The 18694-nt window shown below is 39.7% G+C and overlaps 1 protein-coding gene across 8 annotated transcripts in view; it reads right to left on the minus strand.

Moving 5' to 3' along the window:
• Positions 1-18694, minus strand: part of PDE1C (phosphodiesterase 1C) — a 417006-nt gene that overhangs the window by 58869 nt on the left and 339443 nt on the right. For all 8 annotated transcript variants that reach the window (XM_054692457.1, XM_037509953.2, XM_037509936.2 and 5 more), the window contains 3 exons: positions 12470-12551; positions 9238-9358; positions 6808-6983 (listed from right to left, as the gene is read on the minus strand). In XM_054692457.1, the coding sequence (XP_054548432.1) occupies positions 6808-6983; positions 9238-9358; positions 12470-12551 (379 nt within the window). The remainder of the gene's footprint in view (positions 1-6807; positions 6984-9237; positions 9359-12469; positions 12552-18694) is intronic.

Consider the following 18694-nt stretch of genomic DNA (forward strand, 5'->3'; position numbering starts at 1 on the left):
AACCTGTCTGGCATTCAGTTCACTGAAAAGGTCATCCATCAAGCTCCCTTATGAAAAACATTATTGCTTGCCCCCTTGAAATATGCTAGAAATGTCCCATACCTCATGATCAGGGGTCCTAAAAAGCCCTGGTTTTCATAGACAAGATTGCTTTTTTTTTTTTTTTAAAGATTTTATTTATTTTTATTTATTTATACTAGCACTGGGCACAGTCAGAAGCGCGGAAGGGTGAGAGAATTCACCAGAGCCAGAGCGGGGAAGAGAGCAGGCAGAAGGACCGAGGTACACTGCTGAGGGGAGCAGCGGGCGGCAGGGGAGGTCTGCGCGCCATGTGGGACCCTCCTCTGGTGGCCGGGGAGCAGCCGGGGATCGAACCAGCGCTGCAGAGGCTGCGGGCAGCTTCGCAACCCAGCGCTCAACCGCTGCGCCACTGGGGAGGCCCGACAAGTTTGCTTTTAATTTAATGGCCAGCAGCATGATTATGCACCTTACCAAGTTTTCTTTTATCATGCTGCTAAAAAGCACAATGTCCAAATGGGGTCCAGGTCCACAGGCTTTGTAGTACTGTGCTCTGTGGAGGTCTGTGAGCTCTGGCTTCACTGTATTTTCCTGCCCTTACATTTGTTTGTTCAGGTGTCTTCAATAATACATTATAAAATTTTCATTTATCCTTTCATTGATTCACCCAACCACCCATCCAAACCAATAACTTGGCCTCACCCCAGATATTTAAATCAGGTTCTGGGGAGAAAGAGGTAAGAACAGAATATGCTAAAATCTCTCCAGAGGATTCCAACATTCAATCAGGGTTGTCAAGTATTGATTTAAATTTTAAATGTTTAGCACTCAGTTTTTTATGGCAGGATGTATCTGCAATTTACACTAAAAAGATAAAGCGATTTCTTTACAAAATAACATAATCATGTGCATATATAGAATAATAAGGCTCCTTACTTTTATATAAAGATACAATTGTTGGGGGGAAGGATGTCCTGAACAACCGCACAAACACAGGTTTTATGGACGCCTCCCCGAACCCAGACCAAAGAGATCCAAGACACCAAAGACTACAAATCCCATAATGTCATCATCACCACTGAAGGGAAGATTGCTGGGAACTGAGGATGGAGCTAAGTAGCCAGGCTTGGTATATAACCAGATATGTGGGCCTTGGGGGTGTTTGGTTTTTCGCCAGCTTTCAGTGTGCTATTGGGGTTCCAGCTCAGCAGAACTGGTAGGCCGCATTCACAAATTTCTCTCTCTCTCTTTATCCCTCAGTTATTCATTTCTTGATTTTCCCCTTTTTGTAAATAAACCCTTTATTAACCTGCAGTTGAGTCTCATGATAAGTCCCTTTTAAGCACAGGGGTGAGGACCCACACTCGGGCCACCACATTTCACAGTGGGGCTGCCCTGTAACACAATGAATAAGATGGCCCTGCAGAAGAAGATGATGGTGAGAAAGCATCCTCAGCAGACTGGCAGGACCACAGAAGGCCCCCGAGAATGTCCATCCAAGCTTCTTCTCATCTTTCTGCAATGCCTTCAGGAAAAAGATCAAATGTCATCTGCATCAGTGAATTTCCAGTGTTTGTACACCACCAGGCACACAGCAGATGCTCATGGATTATTTGTTGATTAAATGAAATCTGCTCAACAGGTATGATTCACCCTATCTGCCAATGAACCTGACCTGCACATACTCGTCACTAACAATCTAAAACAGTGTGAAATATAGAAAATAAATAAACTCCAAAGTCCTATTCTGAAAGAGTTAGCTATTTGACAAATAGTTTCCTCAACCACTAATGTAGGTGAGTAAAAAGATGACTGTTTTTACTACTCTGAGAGGGAAAATAATACAAGTAGGAGAGGAATTTGCTCATACTCAGGTATGAGGTAAAATAACTTATAATCCCCTCACATAATCCCCACTGACTCGGTGGCAAACTTTCAACATCTGAAATGCCCCCAAGTTAAAAATAATTTGATAAAAACTGAAGGTGTTAAATTCTGGTTTACTACAGAAGAGCATAAAATATTATCTGAGCAAGAAAAATTCATTTGACAACTGAGTCAGACCAATTTTCTATGGGAACTCTAGCAAAAAAAAAAAAAAAAAGTAAATGAAAAACTGAGAGGAGGGTACATTTCAGAAATAACTCTGCTTTTGCTCAACTCCAGGTGACAGCAGGCAATTAATGCTTAAATGAAGAGATGGTCACTCTCATAATATCATAATCAGATCAGAACATGAGCTCACCCCACTGTGGTGATGGTGCTTCAGGTTGGCTCTGCAAGGGCCTTCAATTTCTCTACCTCCATCCCTTGCTCAAATCTCTGAAATACCTGATATTAGTGTGGCCAATCATCAACATACCATGGTACTACTCAAAATAAAGAGACAAAGCAAATCAACACATAAATAAGAAAAAAGGTAATAAATGGGCAGGAGGTAGGGCAGGCTATCACACTATAATTAGATTCCCTCATGTTTTTAGGATAAAATATCTAATATATCATAAAACTTTCTACAATGAGAATATGAGAATGCACGTAATCTGTATGTGCTAACAGTTTCCAAAGGTGGCATGTGTACAGTCAAATTAGCTTTTCAGATCTTAGATTTAACATCCTAGGCTTCTCAACCAGCAGAGAACAAATATCGTGTCCAATCCTGTCTCCTTTTGCTTCCCATTTCAAACTGTCTATCTGATGTGACCTATTATGAGAAAGCTCAGAAATAAGTAGCTGAAGAGTTAAGGTAGAGCAGAGCCCTTGTGATGCATAAACTGCATTTCTCTGAGAGTGGTTCTATCCCACACTGAATATCTACACAGTCTGGTAGAAAAACATTGATTACTTAATTTGTCCTTCTGAATAATGATACTATAGGCTCTTGGTTAAAAATGGCATTGGGCCAGTTGTCCCTTCATGTAATTTTTCTGAAATGCTTAGGTAAATTACCTATAAACAGATAGAAAGGAAACTAGACAAAGAAAAGGAGAGAGAAAAATGGACTAATTGAAAAAAAATACTATATTAACTTTGACTTGCCAATTCTCAATTACATACAAGAATAACAGAAAGGTACTTCTAGACATGTAAAGATGATGCTCCCACAGAAATCTGAAAATTTTAGCCATACTGCTTAAGCTGACAGAAAAATTCAAATTCAATGTTAAAAACTCAAGAATGAAGGAAATATATAAGTGTACTGCAATAAAACTTGTAAAGCTTAGTGTGTTAAATAGATTGCTGTTAAACTGCAAATAAAATGATGTAAATATTTAAAATAACATAAAAAAGATAAGTGTATTATAAAATAATAATTTACTTATAATTACCAAGGCTGGAAATTTCAATTTCAATAAAAAAACCAATGATGAAGGAGGAAATAAATAAAAATTCACTAAACATCTCAGCATTAGCAAACAAGCATCACTATTTATTGTAGTATATACTATTCTATATTTACATTGAGAGAAATAATAAAAAAAAGAGTGGTGGTAATCTCTGTAAACGTAAATAAAATTAGCATATATAAAAAAGACTATAAGCAAAATTAAAAGCATAGGAAAAACTGGGGTGGACCACAAATTGCAAAACATTTTGTCAACTTATGATTATCATCCTTAATATAGAAACAGTTATTATGAACCAATAATAAAAATATAAACATCCTTGTGGAAAAAATGAAGGATAGGATAGGGAAATAGGCCCTTTCACTATATTTGTACTGGGAGAGAAAATTGGTAAAGCAAACAAAAGCACAAAAAACGTTGCAGAGAGAAATTTGACAATATATATCAAGAGAAATTTGACAATATATATCAATATATATCAAGCTTTAAATTTTTTCAACTTTGACAGCATCTACCCAATACTGCAGAAGAGCAAAGTGAAAGTAACTGAAATTTGTTTGATAACTCAATAAATCTCACACAAAATATAGAGAGCCCAGGCTCTTTGCCTGAGGCCATCCCCTTCCTCCTTGCTAAATACAACACCTCCAACAGAACTCAACCCCAGGCTATGAGATGACTTTCATTCTTGGCTACAAAATTTGTTCCCCAAGCCTGAAGCATGGTTAAGAAGGAGTCCTTCTAAAATAGCTTAAGCATATCTCTCTCAATATACCACAAGTCTAAAGCATCTATGTTTTAAAATTATTGACATTTGGGCCTGCCCTGGTGGCACAGGCGGTTGAGCGCCACACTGTGAAGCTGTCCACAGCCTCTGCAGCACTGGTTCTACCCCAGCAGGCCGGCGAGGGTCACACATGGTGCGGCAGACCTCTCCTGTCGCACCCGCTGCTCCCCTCACCAGTGTATTTCATCAGTCTGCCTGCTCTGTTCCCCGCTCTGTCTCTGGTGAATCCTCTCACCCTCCCGCACATCTGGCCTGCACCCCGGTTCTTGTATAAATAAATGAATAAATTAAAAAAAAGTTAAAAAATATTATTGACATTTATTTATCTTTTTTTAAAGGGCCAGTTTTCCTCTGGAAAAGAAACTGTCTAATGCTCCCCCAGGTAATTAGTTTCAGAAGGTAATTTTAGTAAGCCAGCTAATTGCAAACAAATTATTTTGAAGTACTTTTTAAAATGTGTGTTGTCAGGAATTGGATTTTCATGAGTAATGAGTATAATTGATTACGAAAGTGCTTATCTTTTTTTTTTTTTTTTTTTTTTTTTTTTGGAGATGATACGGTAGCTGCCATCACTGCTTGCAACGCCTGCCAAAAGGGAGGGTGTTAATGTTTAAAGCATCTGAACAGACTATGAGAGGCTACCTAAAATATAGACAAGGCACTGGCTTCCTCCATAGTTTAGGGTGAATATCTGTCCTGAAATGTTAAGGACCCAATTATACCTTAAAAACACCACAGGTATAAATCCTTTGCATCACCTGAAATGAGAGGTCACTAGGACAGGATTTTGTGGGCAAGTCAGTGGTTGGCTTTAAAGTAACTTCAACAGAGAGGTCTCGCTCACTCTAGAAGCAGTTCCCCACAACACCCATGCATGAGGGGCTACTCCCACCCTTGTCACTTGTGTTTATACTCAGTAAATGAAAGTGTTATTTTGAGGATTAAAAACTCTCTGTGCCTGTTATGAGGGTCTGGGGTTCAGAGCCGGTAAGCACTGGCAGCAAGTGCAAGTTCAGTCAAGGGATTAAATATCTGTTCTTCTTTTGGAAGACACTGTGTAATAATATTGCCCCCTCCCAGAACACTGCAAACTTGAGGACAAGGATGTCTATCTTCATCTCCATACCCTTCCACAGAGCCTGGCACACAGTAGGCGCTATACAGATTATCAACTGACATGTTGAAGGTTCATCTCCACAGTGAGGACCAGCCCCCTCACTGAGCTCCAAGAGTCATCCAAGAGGAAGCAAGTAGCATAAGAGTGTAATTTTCACACAAAGAGGAAGTTCCCTGTTCCCAGCCCCACCTAAGGAAAGGTGGAGCAAAGCATCAGGGAAACTGAAAGAAGACTTGAAGACTTGGGGGAGGCAGCCCCACCTGCTTCTCAGCCTTGGACTTGCACCAGGGTTTTGGGGGAGATGAAAAGAAGGTGGACTTGGAGTAGAGACATATAAAGACACTTAGAAGAGACATGGGTGAGAGAACTATGGCAGGCTGACAATGGAAGCTTCTATCTTGATTTGTACTTTGATTTTGCTCCTTTCATCCCAGACTTACCTGGCCCCTTCTGCCCTTTCCCATTGTTCCCTGCTAGAAGATGGCTTAGACTTGTGGCAAGCTTTCAGGTCTCAGTGGCCCCACTGACGGTCAACCCTGTTTGGCTGAGCATTTACCCATAAGGGGATATGGTGGTCTGGGGAGTTTCATTGGTAAAATACATCTTTTCTTGTCTTTCTATGCACACTACTTATTCTATTAAAGCTCTTTTCTAGAAGTCTTACACACTAACAATATGCTTTGTCTTCATGAAGTGAATGGCAGAATCCATTTAGAGCATGTGAGTTCAGGGATCTCGGGGTGCCCCTCAATCTGCCCATTAACAGTACCACAGCTTCATACCCCTATGTCAGGTACGTGTCCCTCCTGAGACTACAGTATGAGCATGTAGTGAGTGCGATCATTTTGTATGTTTTCAACAAAAATACATGCATGTATGACAAATGAATTTCAGCTGTCAAAAACCACATGGGCTTTAGTCTTTTTTGTTCACTTGTTTACAGTTTTCTTGTCTTTTATGGGACCCGAAGTCACGACTCTTCTGATTTGAATTTTGATGGTGTCCACATCAGCAAATTTCTGTTCACCTGCATTGTTATCTTCATTTCAGAAGACCAGCCTGAGTAATGGTTAACGGGAAACTCTGAACATGAAAGGAAGATAACAACGCATTTAAGAAAATAAAGCTCTTTCTATTCCAACATAATGACTGAGGTGGCTCCTGGCCAGACTTTAGTTAAAAGATGTCACAATGGCCACATAACTGTGCCACATGAAATAAAAACGATGAGATCATCTAGAAGAAACCAAGATATAACAAAAATTTAGACTCTGGGACCCCTCATACCAAGAAAAGTCGTTCAATCACACAGCACAGAGGTCACGCTGTCAGGAGTCAGGTGGTCCACGGCCTGTTATCAAGCCCTGGTGTTAGATATAATGATCAAAATACCTTAATGTTCAGGAATTTAAACCTACATGCTGAGATTGTGCTTTGTTTGCAACACTCATAAATCAGGTGTAGCAGGGCCAGGTTTTATGAGTGGGAGCTGAGCAGTTTGGACTGGCCTTCTGGAAGATTCACCAATAGCACATTACCTTTGGGGACCTTGGCCCTCCATCGCTCCCGATTGATGTGCACCACCTCCGTCCAAGTGGTTTTAAAGCTCTTATAGTCAACGGGGATCACGTTGTTGTTGACCGGGGCACTTCCTTCTGAGCCAGCGCTCTTGACACCTGATCGCTTGGCATCTGCCGAACTGATGCTGTTCAGACTGGAGAGCAAAAAAAAAAAAAAAAATCATACCAAAGAAGAGGGTCAGTGTTAAGAAAATGAGTATCAATGGACAAGCCCAAGAGAGTGGTGGTTAGTATTCCTCAAGTCACTGCCATGAAATCTCTAAGTCAGGAGGCTTGTGATTATTCTATTTTCCAATTGTGACAGGTGGAAAATTTGGCATTTTCAATAGGAAAAAAAATCAAGTTTTCGCCTTACGACTACAGATAATCCCCATATTTGTTCTGTTGATTGGTCGCATCTCTTTTTCAACAAGACTAAAATCCTCTCACATGATTTTCTGTCCTCAACTCTCTGACATTAACTAATTTGAACTCAACTTCCAGTTGGTCCCACAGTTCAGCAACCGCTTTCACAGTAACCACTTTTCCAAGTTATCCAATGTTATTTATAACAAGAAGCATGTGTTTGGTCTTCACCTCATTCTTGGCACAGAGCTCCCGAAAGCCCTGGGGATTTCCTAAGTTACCAGAGCTATAAAATTACCTTTTATTATTTTAATAAGGAGATTTGGGGACCCTACCAATGGATGGGGGTTGGCTGCCCCCACAGAGAGCCAACTGTGTTCAGTCCCACCCTCAACCTCCTGAGAGAGGAGAGGGCAGGAGGTTGAATCATTTGCCAAAGGCCATTGGGTTAGTTATGCCTTGGTAGTGAAAACTCTAGAAAAACCCAAAGGGACAGGGTTTGGAGAGTCTCTGGGTGGGTGTACATGTGGAGATTTGGGGAGAATGGTGCACCTAGGGAGAGCCCAGCAACTTGACACTCTTCCCCCATATGTTGCTTGATGCATCTCTTTCATATGGCTGTTTCTGAATTATACCCTTTTACAATAAATTGGCGATTTGATATGTAAGATGGTCCTCTGAGTTCTGTGATGGGTCATGGGAATCTCTGATTTAAAACTAGTTGGTCAGAAGTACAGGTAACAACCTGAACTTGACCTGATGTCTGAAGTTCAAGGAGGAGGTTTGGGGGACCTTCAATTTGTAGTCCATGGGTTTGAGAAGCACAAGTAACCCAGGCTTGCAACTGGAGTCTAAAGTGGGAGCAGGAGGCTGGGGCAGATGGAATACTTTCTCTCGGTAGGCAGTGTCAGAAGTGGGTTGAATTCCAGACACCTTGTTGGTGTCCTGGCATTGCTTATTGTCGGATGTGGAGAAACTCTCTTCCCATACATGTACTGACTGGAATTGGATCTAGAAAAACTTTTACCTAGCAACTTGGTGTTCTTTCTCTCCACTCCCATGTCCCTCTATATTCAGCGTGTCCCTGATCCTAGACTTCCCAAGGCCTGGGTAACGGGATTTCCAATGTTCTGCGGGAATGCCAGTGAAGAGGTAGTCAATTTGGAGATGATGAGAGACCAGTGGTGCAAGAGATCTTTTTTATATGAATATTAATTTATGTTTTTAATCATGGGCAACTTCACGAATATAAGGATGTGCCATCCTCTGGGAAACTTTAAAGAATCATTGCTCATCTCCAGGTGGCTAGCTTGGGACTGACATGAATCCAAACAGAATGACTGACACTAAGCCTGACTAGAGGAACAGAGTACATTTCAGTCCAGTGTTTGCAGCACTCTAGCCATCTAGAGATGACTCAACTAGTAAGTAATGGGGTCAGAAGTTTAACCCCAACAATGGGACCCAGACCCTGAATCTTTTAACTATGAGTCTTCTCTCCGTATAATGATGTTAGGTGAGTTAAAACATTCAGGGTTTTTTCCTCTCTACTTTATTCTTTTTCTGAACCTAAAAATGAACATTAGTGTCTTTCTTGTGAAACTTTGGTCAAGCCTACTATCTTTTTGGATGAGGACCAAGAACTGTGTGAGCACAGCAGGTAAAAGTGTAGTCAGTGGTGCCGCCATTTACTCTTACATAAGAGTAAATGGGTGTGTGTGGGGGGACGTGGGGGGCTGAGGGGTGGAGGGTGGGTGTGGGTGTGTATGCCGTGCTCACACACACGTGTCAGGAGAAGGGGGGATGTGTACCAGGTACCTGGCAGTCATATTTTAGACCTTGGGTGTCACCCTCCAGGCCAGCCTGGAGAGCATATATAATACAACTTCAATTCCTCTAAAAAAGAAAAAGGTAGGCAATTCTCTTCTTTAAAAATGTAGAGCAAATGTCATTATGAAATAGCCACCCCATCTCTTCTGAAAGTAGAACCCTGTCATCATGGACAGCCAGCCTGACCCTCCAGCCTGAAGCTTCTCCACTGACCTTGAACGCCTCTGTCCAGTGCCACCCGTTTGAGAGGGCTCATCGATTAGGGGACTCACAATCTTCTCGGTCATGTCTGTGAGCACAGTGAAGGTGGGTTCCACAATGAAATCAATGAAACCTGAAGAGACACAGCAGTACTTCAGAGGAACTCCATATTAACTTAGGCCTTTTCATACTTTCCCATGGAAATTCACGAGTTCTCATCTTTCTTTTAAAACTAATCTACACATGAGCGCCAGATGAGATTGAGAGAGAATAGGTTGGTCTTATAGTCCTTGATTTGAACAGCTAGAGCCAGTTCCCTTTTTCCTCCATAAGTTACCTATGGCATTTTAGTAGATATTCAATAAAATGCCTAAAAATATATATTCAACACCTACCATGATACAAACACTGTGTACAAGACTAAGATGTACAACCTACAGATTGTAATGACCCCAAGAGTATAAGGGACAAAGGAAAAGCACAAATAAAGGCTCTGGTGAAGGTCAGGGATGAGGAGCCAGCAGGGTGACATGCAACAGCTTTATTGAGGTGGTGATGTATGAGCTGAGCCCTAAGACCAACTCTACACTCTAGGTGCAGAAGGTGGAATAAGCAAAAAGAAAGGGATGGGGAGGGTGCAGGATGTGTGATGCTGGGGTTCAAGGGTTCTTTTGCTGCCAGGGAAGGAAACCCTGGGGAGACACATCATCATCAGCCAGGGAGGCTCCCATTGTCAGTTAAGAGACAGGCTTAGAGGGGCACTAAAAGCCTCTGGAAATGTTTGGGCAGCATTGTGATGACACTTTCAGGTATTCTTTGGTAAAATGAACCTGGCAGGATGAATGGTAAGGGAGAGCGCAAGAGGGACTAAGGCTAAGAAAAGCATTTTAGAAGTTGTTGAAGTAGCTCAAAGGAAAAGGAAGGAAGGTGGACTCCAGCGGCACTATAAGAAGCAGGAGGTGGGATCTGTTGAAGACTTCCTACAGCAAAGCAGAGGACACAGAGACAAGGGGGTAGGAAAGACAGCAGGTTCGGTCTTAGATGTGTTGCATTTGAGATTCAAGAGACACATCCAGATGGGAGAGGAAGAAGAGTTGGAAGAAACAGGGTGAAAACCAGGAGAGGGGTCAGACCTAGGATGTACCTGTGAAGATCACCACAGGTAGTTTCATGAGATAGCTGATGTTGAGCTAAAGTGAATGTCTCAACAGTTCAAAAATACCTGTGTTGTGTGACACATTTGGAGAAAATATATGCTCTGGAACTAATGGTAGTGATTCATTACACAGTCATGTGAAAGTTGGAAGGAAACTAAATAACAATCAAAGGAAATGCAGTGTTTGGAAACGTACAAAAAGCCTATTTGGTTTTCACAATGACTGTGGTGGGGTGATTCTGGCATTTCATGTACAGCAGTGAAGGATGCAAAATAAAAATCATTGCTATCAGATGCCAAAAGTATCCTGATAGGGAAACCTGACATTCAAATTTGTGTTGTAGTTAATTCTGGTTTAATTTTAAGTTGAAATTGAAGAGTGTGATGGCACCGTTTTCACCATTTTCTTTTTCTCACAGGTTAAGCTGAACATTCTAAACCAGCACTAACTGATCACCTCTCCCTCGGCATCCTGCACGTGTTAGCCCAGCCACTTAACCTAGATTTCTGCTTCTACCTTGACTCGGCATGACAACATGCACCGCTGCTTGCTGTGTCCCTGATGGAGGCACCCAGCTAGTTTCCTTGCCTCTAGTCCTTCTCAAAACCCTCCAATCAGTCCCCATGGTATGGATAGAGAAATATTTCTAAAATGGAGTTGGCAAACTTTTGTGGTAAAAGATGAGAAGGTAAATATTTTCCATTTTTTGTGGATCTTCCCTATAACAACTGCATAACTGGCAGTGTATGGCAAAAACAGCCACAGACTATCTGCAAATGAATGAGCATGGCCACACTGTAATGAAATTTTATTTATAAGACCATGCAGTGGACTAGACAGATTTAGTCCATAGGCTAGAGTTACTATGTTTTATTCTAAAATATCCATTTATGTATATTTAACCATCCTTAAAATTCTTTAGCTATGCCTTCATTGCTGAAGAAAAGTAAAACATATGCTATTCTTTTATAATATATAATGTGGGCCTGGTTTCTCTCTAAACATGTCCCTCATTGCATTTTAATCCCTCCAGTCATATAGAATTATTTGTAATTCTTTGATCATATCAAGCTGTTTTAAAATTCCCTATTTATTACATACTTGTGACCTTCCATACAACTCTAATCCACATCACCATTAGACACTGCCTACTTATCTTTTAAGACTCAACTCAAATACTGCTCTTCAACAAGTTTTTCTACGTCTAGGGATTCACGTACTCTGTTGTACCTGGGTGTACTTCATGCCAACTCTTCCTAGTGTCATGATACTTCAATAGATTTTGTTTTCATGCCTTACATCTCTGAGAGAAGATTCTATGTACTATTTGTCTTTGTTTTTTTGTAACATCTATTGTAGTGCTCATCAGTGCCCAACACCTAACAGGGACTCAATCTATTATTATGAAAAAAAAAAATGAGTAAGTACTCAAAACACAATAAATCCTTGTTGGATTTATTTTTTGAATGACTTCAGACTCTTCTGCAGAGGAGATAACTGGTGACATTTAATTTATGTTTGGCACTGGTACTCTCTCATCTGAGTATTTTTTGTTATATACATATTTTAAGGCTATTAGCAGCACAAAAGTTATTCTTACCAAAAAAGAAAAAAAGTGCTAAAGTTTTTTTTTGAACGGAAAGGAAGGGAGGACGAAAACATTTAAAATGTGCCATTCCTGGAAGTAGGGATCCAAGAATGAGGATCTCCTGGAACAGAAGCAGAAGAAGCATAAATGATGAGAAATGTCATGGAGACTTATGCTACTGCAGGCAGAATGAATTGATGAAGCAGAATGGGCATTCTGCCACTAATTCTTGTCATCGTCTTGGAGATCTGAAGCTCCCTTTTGTCTTGGCAGGGAATGATGGAGATGGCAGAGAGGTGCTGAGCCAGTCCATGAACCAGCCCATCGCAGGAAGAAAAGTACGGGTATAGCGGCTCCATCAACTCAGGCAGTCAAAGCCCCGAACACAGCAGGGCAAGATGGAGCCAGGTTCCCAGGAGAAAAATCACTGAGAGTGACTGAGTTTACTTCTATGGACACCTCTCCGGTTTGTCTGTCCAAAGGGCTGGCAAACACTTACCTACTTGGGACTGAGCAACCATGGTTGACTTTCGGTCACACAGAGGAGAAAAAGGCAGCCCCAGTTCTGCTTCTCTGTCACCCTAGAAAAATAAGAGGTCATAGTAAATTAAGAACATTAGGCTGAACCTCCCAAATTTGACTTAGTGACTTCAACTGCTCTGAAGGTCAATGGTCTTTATGTTAATTATTACAATTACATTATGTAATAAGTCTTTATGGGGTCTGCTCTTCTGCATAAAAGACACCAAGAGGCTGAAGCCCTCTGGGGTCCAATCACTCCATCCAACTGCAAAGGCACATGCTGTTGTAGAGAAAGCCTCATCAGGCAGCAATAGGTCCCCTGAGGAATGTAAGAAAAGCAACCCGTCCTGTGGCTTGGAGCCAATACTGCAGTCAGAATTCCTCTGTTCTCAAGTGGTCCTGTGTCCACCCCTGGTCTTTCTGGAGCCAGTGCACCCCTCCTAGCCATGGGCAGTGTCCAAAAACAAATCTAACTGAACTGCCATGGATTTATTCTCCAAGTGCTACCAAAAGCTACACAACTGCAGCAAATGCTTCTGGGTCCTTAACCACAGGGCTCAGTCCATAATGAAAAGTGGACAAATAAAGCAGCAGGATAAATAATTCCTTGAGCTTAGTGAATCAGAGAACAATAAAACATGATTCTCTGGCCAATATATTTTCAATTGCTTTCTCAAAAGGCATCACTATAGCAAGCAAGTGCTATAAAAGTCCAAATCATGATGGAGAGGGTTTTAAAAATCAGAACCAGAAACTCAACGCTCCCATCACACATTGGAAGAAAAGGAAGACCTCCATCCCCTTCTTAAAGTGTGAAGTTGTGCTGATTCACTTTACCAGGAAAGCATCTGCACAGGTTAATGACTTCTGACTTGGGTTTGAGTCTTCTCTTTCTCCTACTACCTGTAGGCTATTTTCCCTTCCTACATTTCAGTTTTAGGTGCTATAAACTGGAGGATAATAATCCCTACCTCGTTAGATTATGATGAAGATTAATGACAAAATGCATGTAAATAAATAATAAAGAACTGTTATTGTTTCCCAACAGGTATCTCTAATTTTTAAGTCAAGGTTTGAGAAGCATTTAGTAAATATGTTATGCCTAATACATTCTGATTACAATAAATATCACCAACAAAATCAATAGTAAGTAAAGAGTAATAACAACCTAGTTTAAAATTCAGACCTAATTCAAAAACAGAATGCATTTTCTTTGTAAGGCATGCTACCAAAGAGAAAGGACACCAATTCACACACATTTAGCATCTAATGAAAGGCCGGAAAAGGAATAGACGTTAAGGAAGCTGAACAGAGGGCTCATGATGGGAGCTAAAGCAATCCAAGGGCCTCTCAACAGCCCTTAAGTGTCTCAGTTCCTCTGCACCCTTTCCTGTGCAGACACCCCATCAGGCACAATGGCTTCTCTGTTTCTGAGTTTGCCTTGCTGAGAGTTATGCCATCTCTAAGGGGCATGATAAAAATGATTTACTCCCAATTATTTTTACTTGGATAGGATGATGAAAAGGAAGAGCATTCATAACATAAATTGTCCTTGTAGCTGTTCAGTAAGACTAGCTCAGTTAAAACTAGTTAAACCCATTTTTGTCCCCTGCTTAATTGGGATACAAGTTCTTAGCATATTTTAATGGGGGCTGGAGGTTTGGAAGAAGAGATAGTGAACATGAATCACATGACTAATAACATGCAAGTATTAATTTGAAGCATTTATTTCTGAAAATCTACATGATATTAAATAACTTTTTATCCCATGGGCTTGCCCACGCACCTCTATCTGCCCATCTCTTACAACTATTGGATTTCATTGAGCTGGTATACTCAACTGTTAACAGGCTATTCTAAAATAGTGGTCAATGAATTTCCTTTGGAGGACAGATACTTTTATGAAATGGAAAGAAAAGTTTGGAAGATAATATGGATGGATGTTCTTCTAAAGGTGAATTCAACTTGAATGATAATTCAGTACTGCATGACTCATAACTACTGGCTCTGGTGGAATTACACATTTTCTGCTTTATAAAAGAGTTCAGTATGTTTTTAAAAGGGCAAAGGTCTTAGCTGACACAAAGGATTTTCTTTTAACTCATACTTTTTTTCTTCCAGGACACTGCAGGAAAATAAATAACTATTATTCCTCAGGTGGGGGTTAAGATAACTCTGAATGAGAAGCTCGTGTAGTCAGTCTTCAAAAGAACACAAGAATATTTGTTGAATAAATGAAAAGATGAATCTGGTTAGAAGTAGTCAGGACATTTATGACAGGCAAGCAGGGGGAGTAATGAGGCAGTTAGCTGTTCACCAAACTCCATCCTCCATTTCCTATCCTGCAGCTAGCACACTTCCCAGAATTTCTACCAGTTAATGCCAGATAATAAAACAAGAGGAGAAGGGATGTATTTCTGTCACAGTTCTCACCTATAAAATCTCCTATGCCTTGTAGGACTGAGGTTACCAGAAGGGAAGGGAGAGGAGAAAGAGCAAAGTGGGGATGAGGAACAAAGGATACGGTGGAGGACTGCAGGGGTGTTGGTGGTGGGTGTGTTTACCAACACCTGAAAGCAGTGATCAGATACTTCCAAATCATATACAGTGTTGTAAACCAAGGTTAACTCAATACAAAAAAAAAAGTCTTCCATGCCTACTTCTCCAGTATCGTCTCTTTTGTAGATCTGATACGGACAAGTACCATGGAAGCCGTGTGGCTGGTAAACTCTGGGTCTAAAATCACTGCTTATCATAAAGCACCTGCCAGTCAAGAAACACCTGTCGTACACACACCTATGTGTGTTGTCAAACATTTTGGGTATGTTTGCTACAGCAGCTCTATGTAATAAGCAACATATCAATTAAGAGAAGCAAAGGTTCTTTTTGTATGGGAAGTTCACAGGGCAGATGGCACCTGCGATGCATGAGCTTTGAAAGATCTTTAGGTTACATTTCCAGGGAATCTTTTCAGGTAGAATCAAGAAAACTTATTTGACTGGGAAGATAACAAAAGCACCCAGCCAAATAAAATGCAGAAACGTACCAGCTTATTTCTCAGGGGAAGAAGTTATAAATATGAGGTATGAGAAATCTATCATGATTTTGGATTTAAGATAGTATAACAAAGACAACTTTGTCCTTTCCTCTCAGAAATTACCTTCACAAACCAAGAACAATGAGAAACACAAACACAAATCTAGAAAAAAATCTGTTATCTCAATGCAAAATTACATGATATAGGACTGTCGAATGTTGCATCATGGGGGAGGTAAGATTCCCAGAGATGAAGATTATGGCTGCAAGTCTCAAAAACTCTTGAAGAAGACAATTCAGAATAGACAGTACATGCAGGTGTGAAGAGCAAGCCTGGGCCCTATTTAGCCCCAGGTATAGTGAAGAAGGAGGAGCTGAGTAAGGAAACACAGGGGCACGGTGAGAGGGTATGTGAACTGTGAGAGGCCTGACACCTGCTGTCACCAGTGACTGGGAAGAAGTAAAAGCTAACACGCTCACACTCACATGCACGTGAACACACACACACACTTAATAAAAGCCTCACAACAAACCAAAGGGAATCCCAGCTTGTTTAGGATATTGCTATTCTGGCTCCTCCTTGGAAGGAACACATTTACAAATAGTTGATTTAAAAATAATATATTTCATTCAAAGATAGTAACTAATAAAAGGAAGAAAGAGGAGGAGGATGGAGAGAAATAACAGCAGCACACCACCACCAAGAAAAAAAAATGAATGAAAATATACCTCCATTAAAAAAAGGAAAATAATAAGAAGGAGGGAAAAACCAGATAGGGAACACTCACCCAAAAATGGTGCCACTGAGTGACCAAATATAGTGCCGTGAGTAGAAAGAAATTCCTGAAATTATTAAGGACTCAGTAAAAACAGGAGCTCAGACCGGAAAAGTAAAGACTGCATGGGCATCAATGCAAAGAATTGTTCCTGATGAAGGCACATCGAGGGACATGCAGGTCAGGGAAGAAAACAGCAGGCCGTAAACAAACACCATTGATCCAAAATTTAGAGAATTAAAGGAAATATGGAAGAGAAACCAAAGAGAGGCAATATATGAGTGACAGTTTTTCCTAAATAAATGAACTAAGCAATGGAAAAGGAATAACGTCAATATTTAATCAATGTAATGTGACTCCATAGAGAAAAAGAACACACCAATCCCAAGAAAAGCTAAAGATTCAAAGGTAAAGAAATAATGCCTACGGCACATAAGCAAAAAATATATCACCTAGACATGGAAATGATTCCAGACTGGCATCTGACCTCTCCATAGCAACCTCACAAATAGAAGACATTTGAGAGAAATCCAAATAAGACCTCAACAAAAGAAAGTTTGATTTGAAAAATTTCATACCCAAGCAAGCTATGACCCAAACACAACAGCAGCAGAAAAGCCTGTAAGCACTCAAAAATGTGGCTTCATTAGTGCTTCTAAAAGAAAGTACTCAAGGAACAGGGTCAGAATGGGGCGTTTGCAATTGTATGGGGGAATATAAAAATAAAATTTATTATTTAAATTAAAAAAAATTAAAAAAAAAAGAAAGTACTCAAGGAACAACTCTGGCCAAGCTGTAGCTGCACAGACCAAGCTTTGCCAACGTGACAGCATCGAGTAGAATCAGGACATGAAGATCGGAAGACTCTAGCTTTTGCCAGATTTTTCTTTCCGAGCCTACTGTTTCAGGTATGATTTTTGTAAAGCACATGTAGCACGTGAAATAGCATGTTCATTTAGAAAATCAGGTCACTTTAGAAATAATATAGTCAACAAAGAGTAGCAAGGAGTTATGAAAGAAAAACGGGGAAAGGTATTGTAAGGTATTGAATGAATACTTGCATCCTTATCTATTGTGGAATCAGTCCATACCTTTCCCTATTTTTACAAAAATCATACCTGAAAGACTAATTATAATAAAGTAAAAATCAAAATCAACAAGCAACTATTAACCAGAAACACACTGTGGGGGGAGGGAAGGAGGGATTAGGGTCAAAATAAGGGGGTGGGAATTGTATGGGGAATATAACCAGATGAAAATGCATACCTTGTGCAAAAATGAAAAATGATGTAAAAATATATAAAATAAAAAATAAATAAAATAAAATATAAATGAATAGATATATAGAGATATAAAGAAATAGAGCTATATTTAAAGAATAAAGGTACAGACCACAAAAAAATTAAGCAAGTTGATAAAACCACCTAAAATCAGGTGTTGCATAAAAGTGAGAGGAAGCAGAAGTTTGCTAATTTTTATGGTGTGGAAGCAATAAATATTGTCTAAATAAATAGAAGATAGAAAGTTTTCACTATTGTGTTAGCTACTAGAATAACTAGAGATATCATACAAAACTTCCAAAACATCAGAAAAACAAATACATAACTAACATAACAAAGCAGATGGTACAGACAATACAGTGAACTATTTATAAAGAAGCCATAAAAAACCAGAGAGCATAATATAGAATATGATGATACCTAAGATCAAACATTCCTGTCATTTCAATGGATGTTACTATATGGCTGATTTAAATAATGAAATAATCTTATATTGGCTCATTAAAAAAAAAAAACTCAGTTATATGCAGTGTTTAAAAGACACACCCAATCTAAAGTAAATCTAAGGTTAAAAGTAAAAAGTTGAGCAAAGATAACAGTCATCATCTTAAAATGAGGAGAATTTGAATTCTAGGGAAACGCATTAAAAAGAAGAAGCAGGTTTTATTCTGAAAAAGGGCACAATAAAATTTGAAGTTCTAACAGGAATACAAAGAACCAAATAACATAGAATCAACATTCCAGAAGCAAAAATTACCCTGCATAGAAAAAGAATAGAAATATGTACCAGTTCCTGACAGATCAAATATTTTTAAATGATATAAAATGCCTAACTTACAAAAAGGCAGATGTACCTGGTGTTCTCTGAATTCTGTATCTTCCAAGTAGAAAATAAATCTGCTTTTTAAGAGCCATGCACATTCACAAAAGGTAATTATACAGTAGGTGACAAATTTCACAATAAACTCCAAACAATGAAAAAAATCTTTGATCAAATTTCAATAAGCCATGAAATAATTATGAAACTAGAAAGAAAGTAGATAGTTTCTTCTACCTCTATCTGAAGGAACTCTTAGGTAAAAGAGATATCAAACCAAAAATCACAGAACA

This window comes from Talpa occidentalis, unplaced genomic scaffold (genome assembly GCF_014898055.3).
Source record: "Talpa occidentalis isolate TD23 unplaced genomic scaffold, MPIMG_talOcc4v2.1, whole genome shotgun sequence".
NCBI lineage: Eukaryota > Metazoa > Chordata > Mammalia > Eulipotyphla > Talpidae > Talpa > Talpa occidentalis.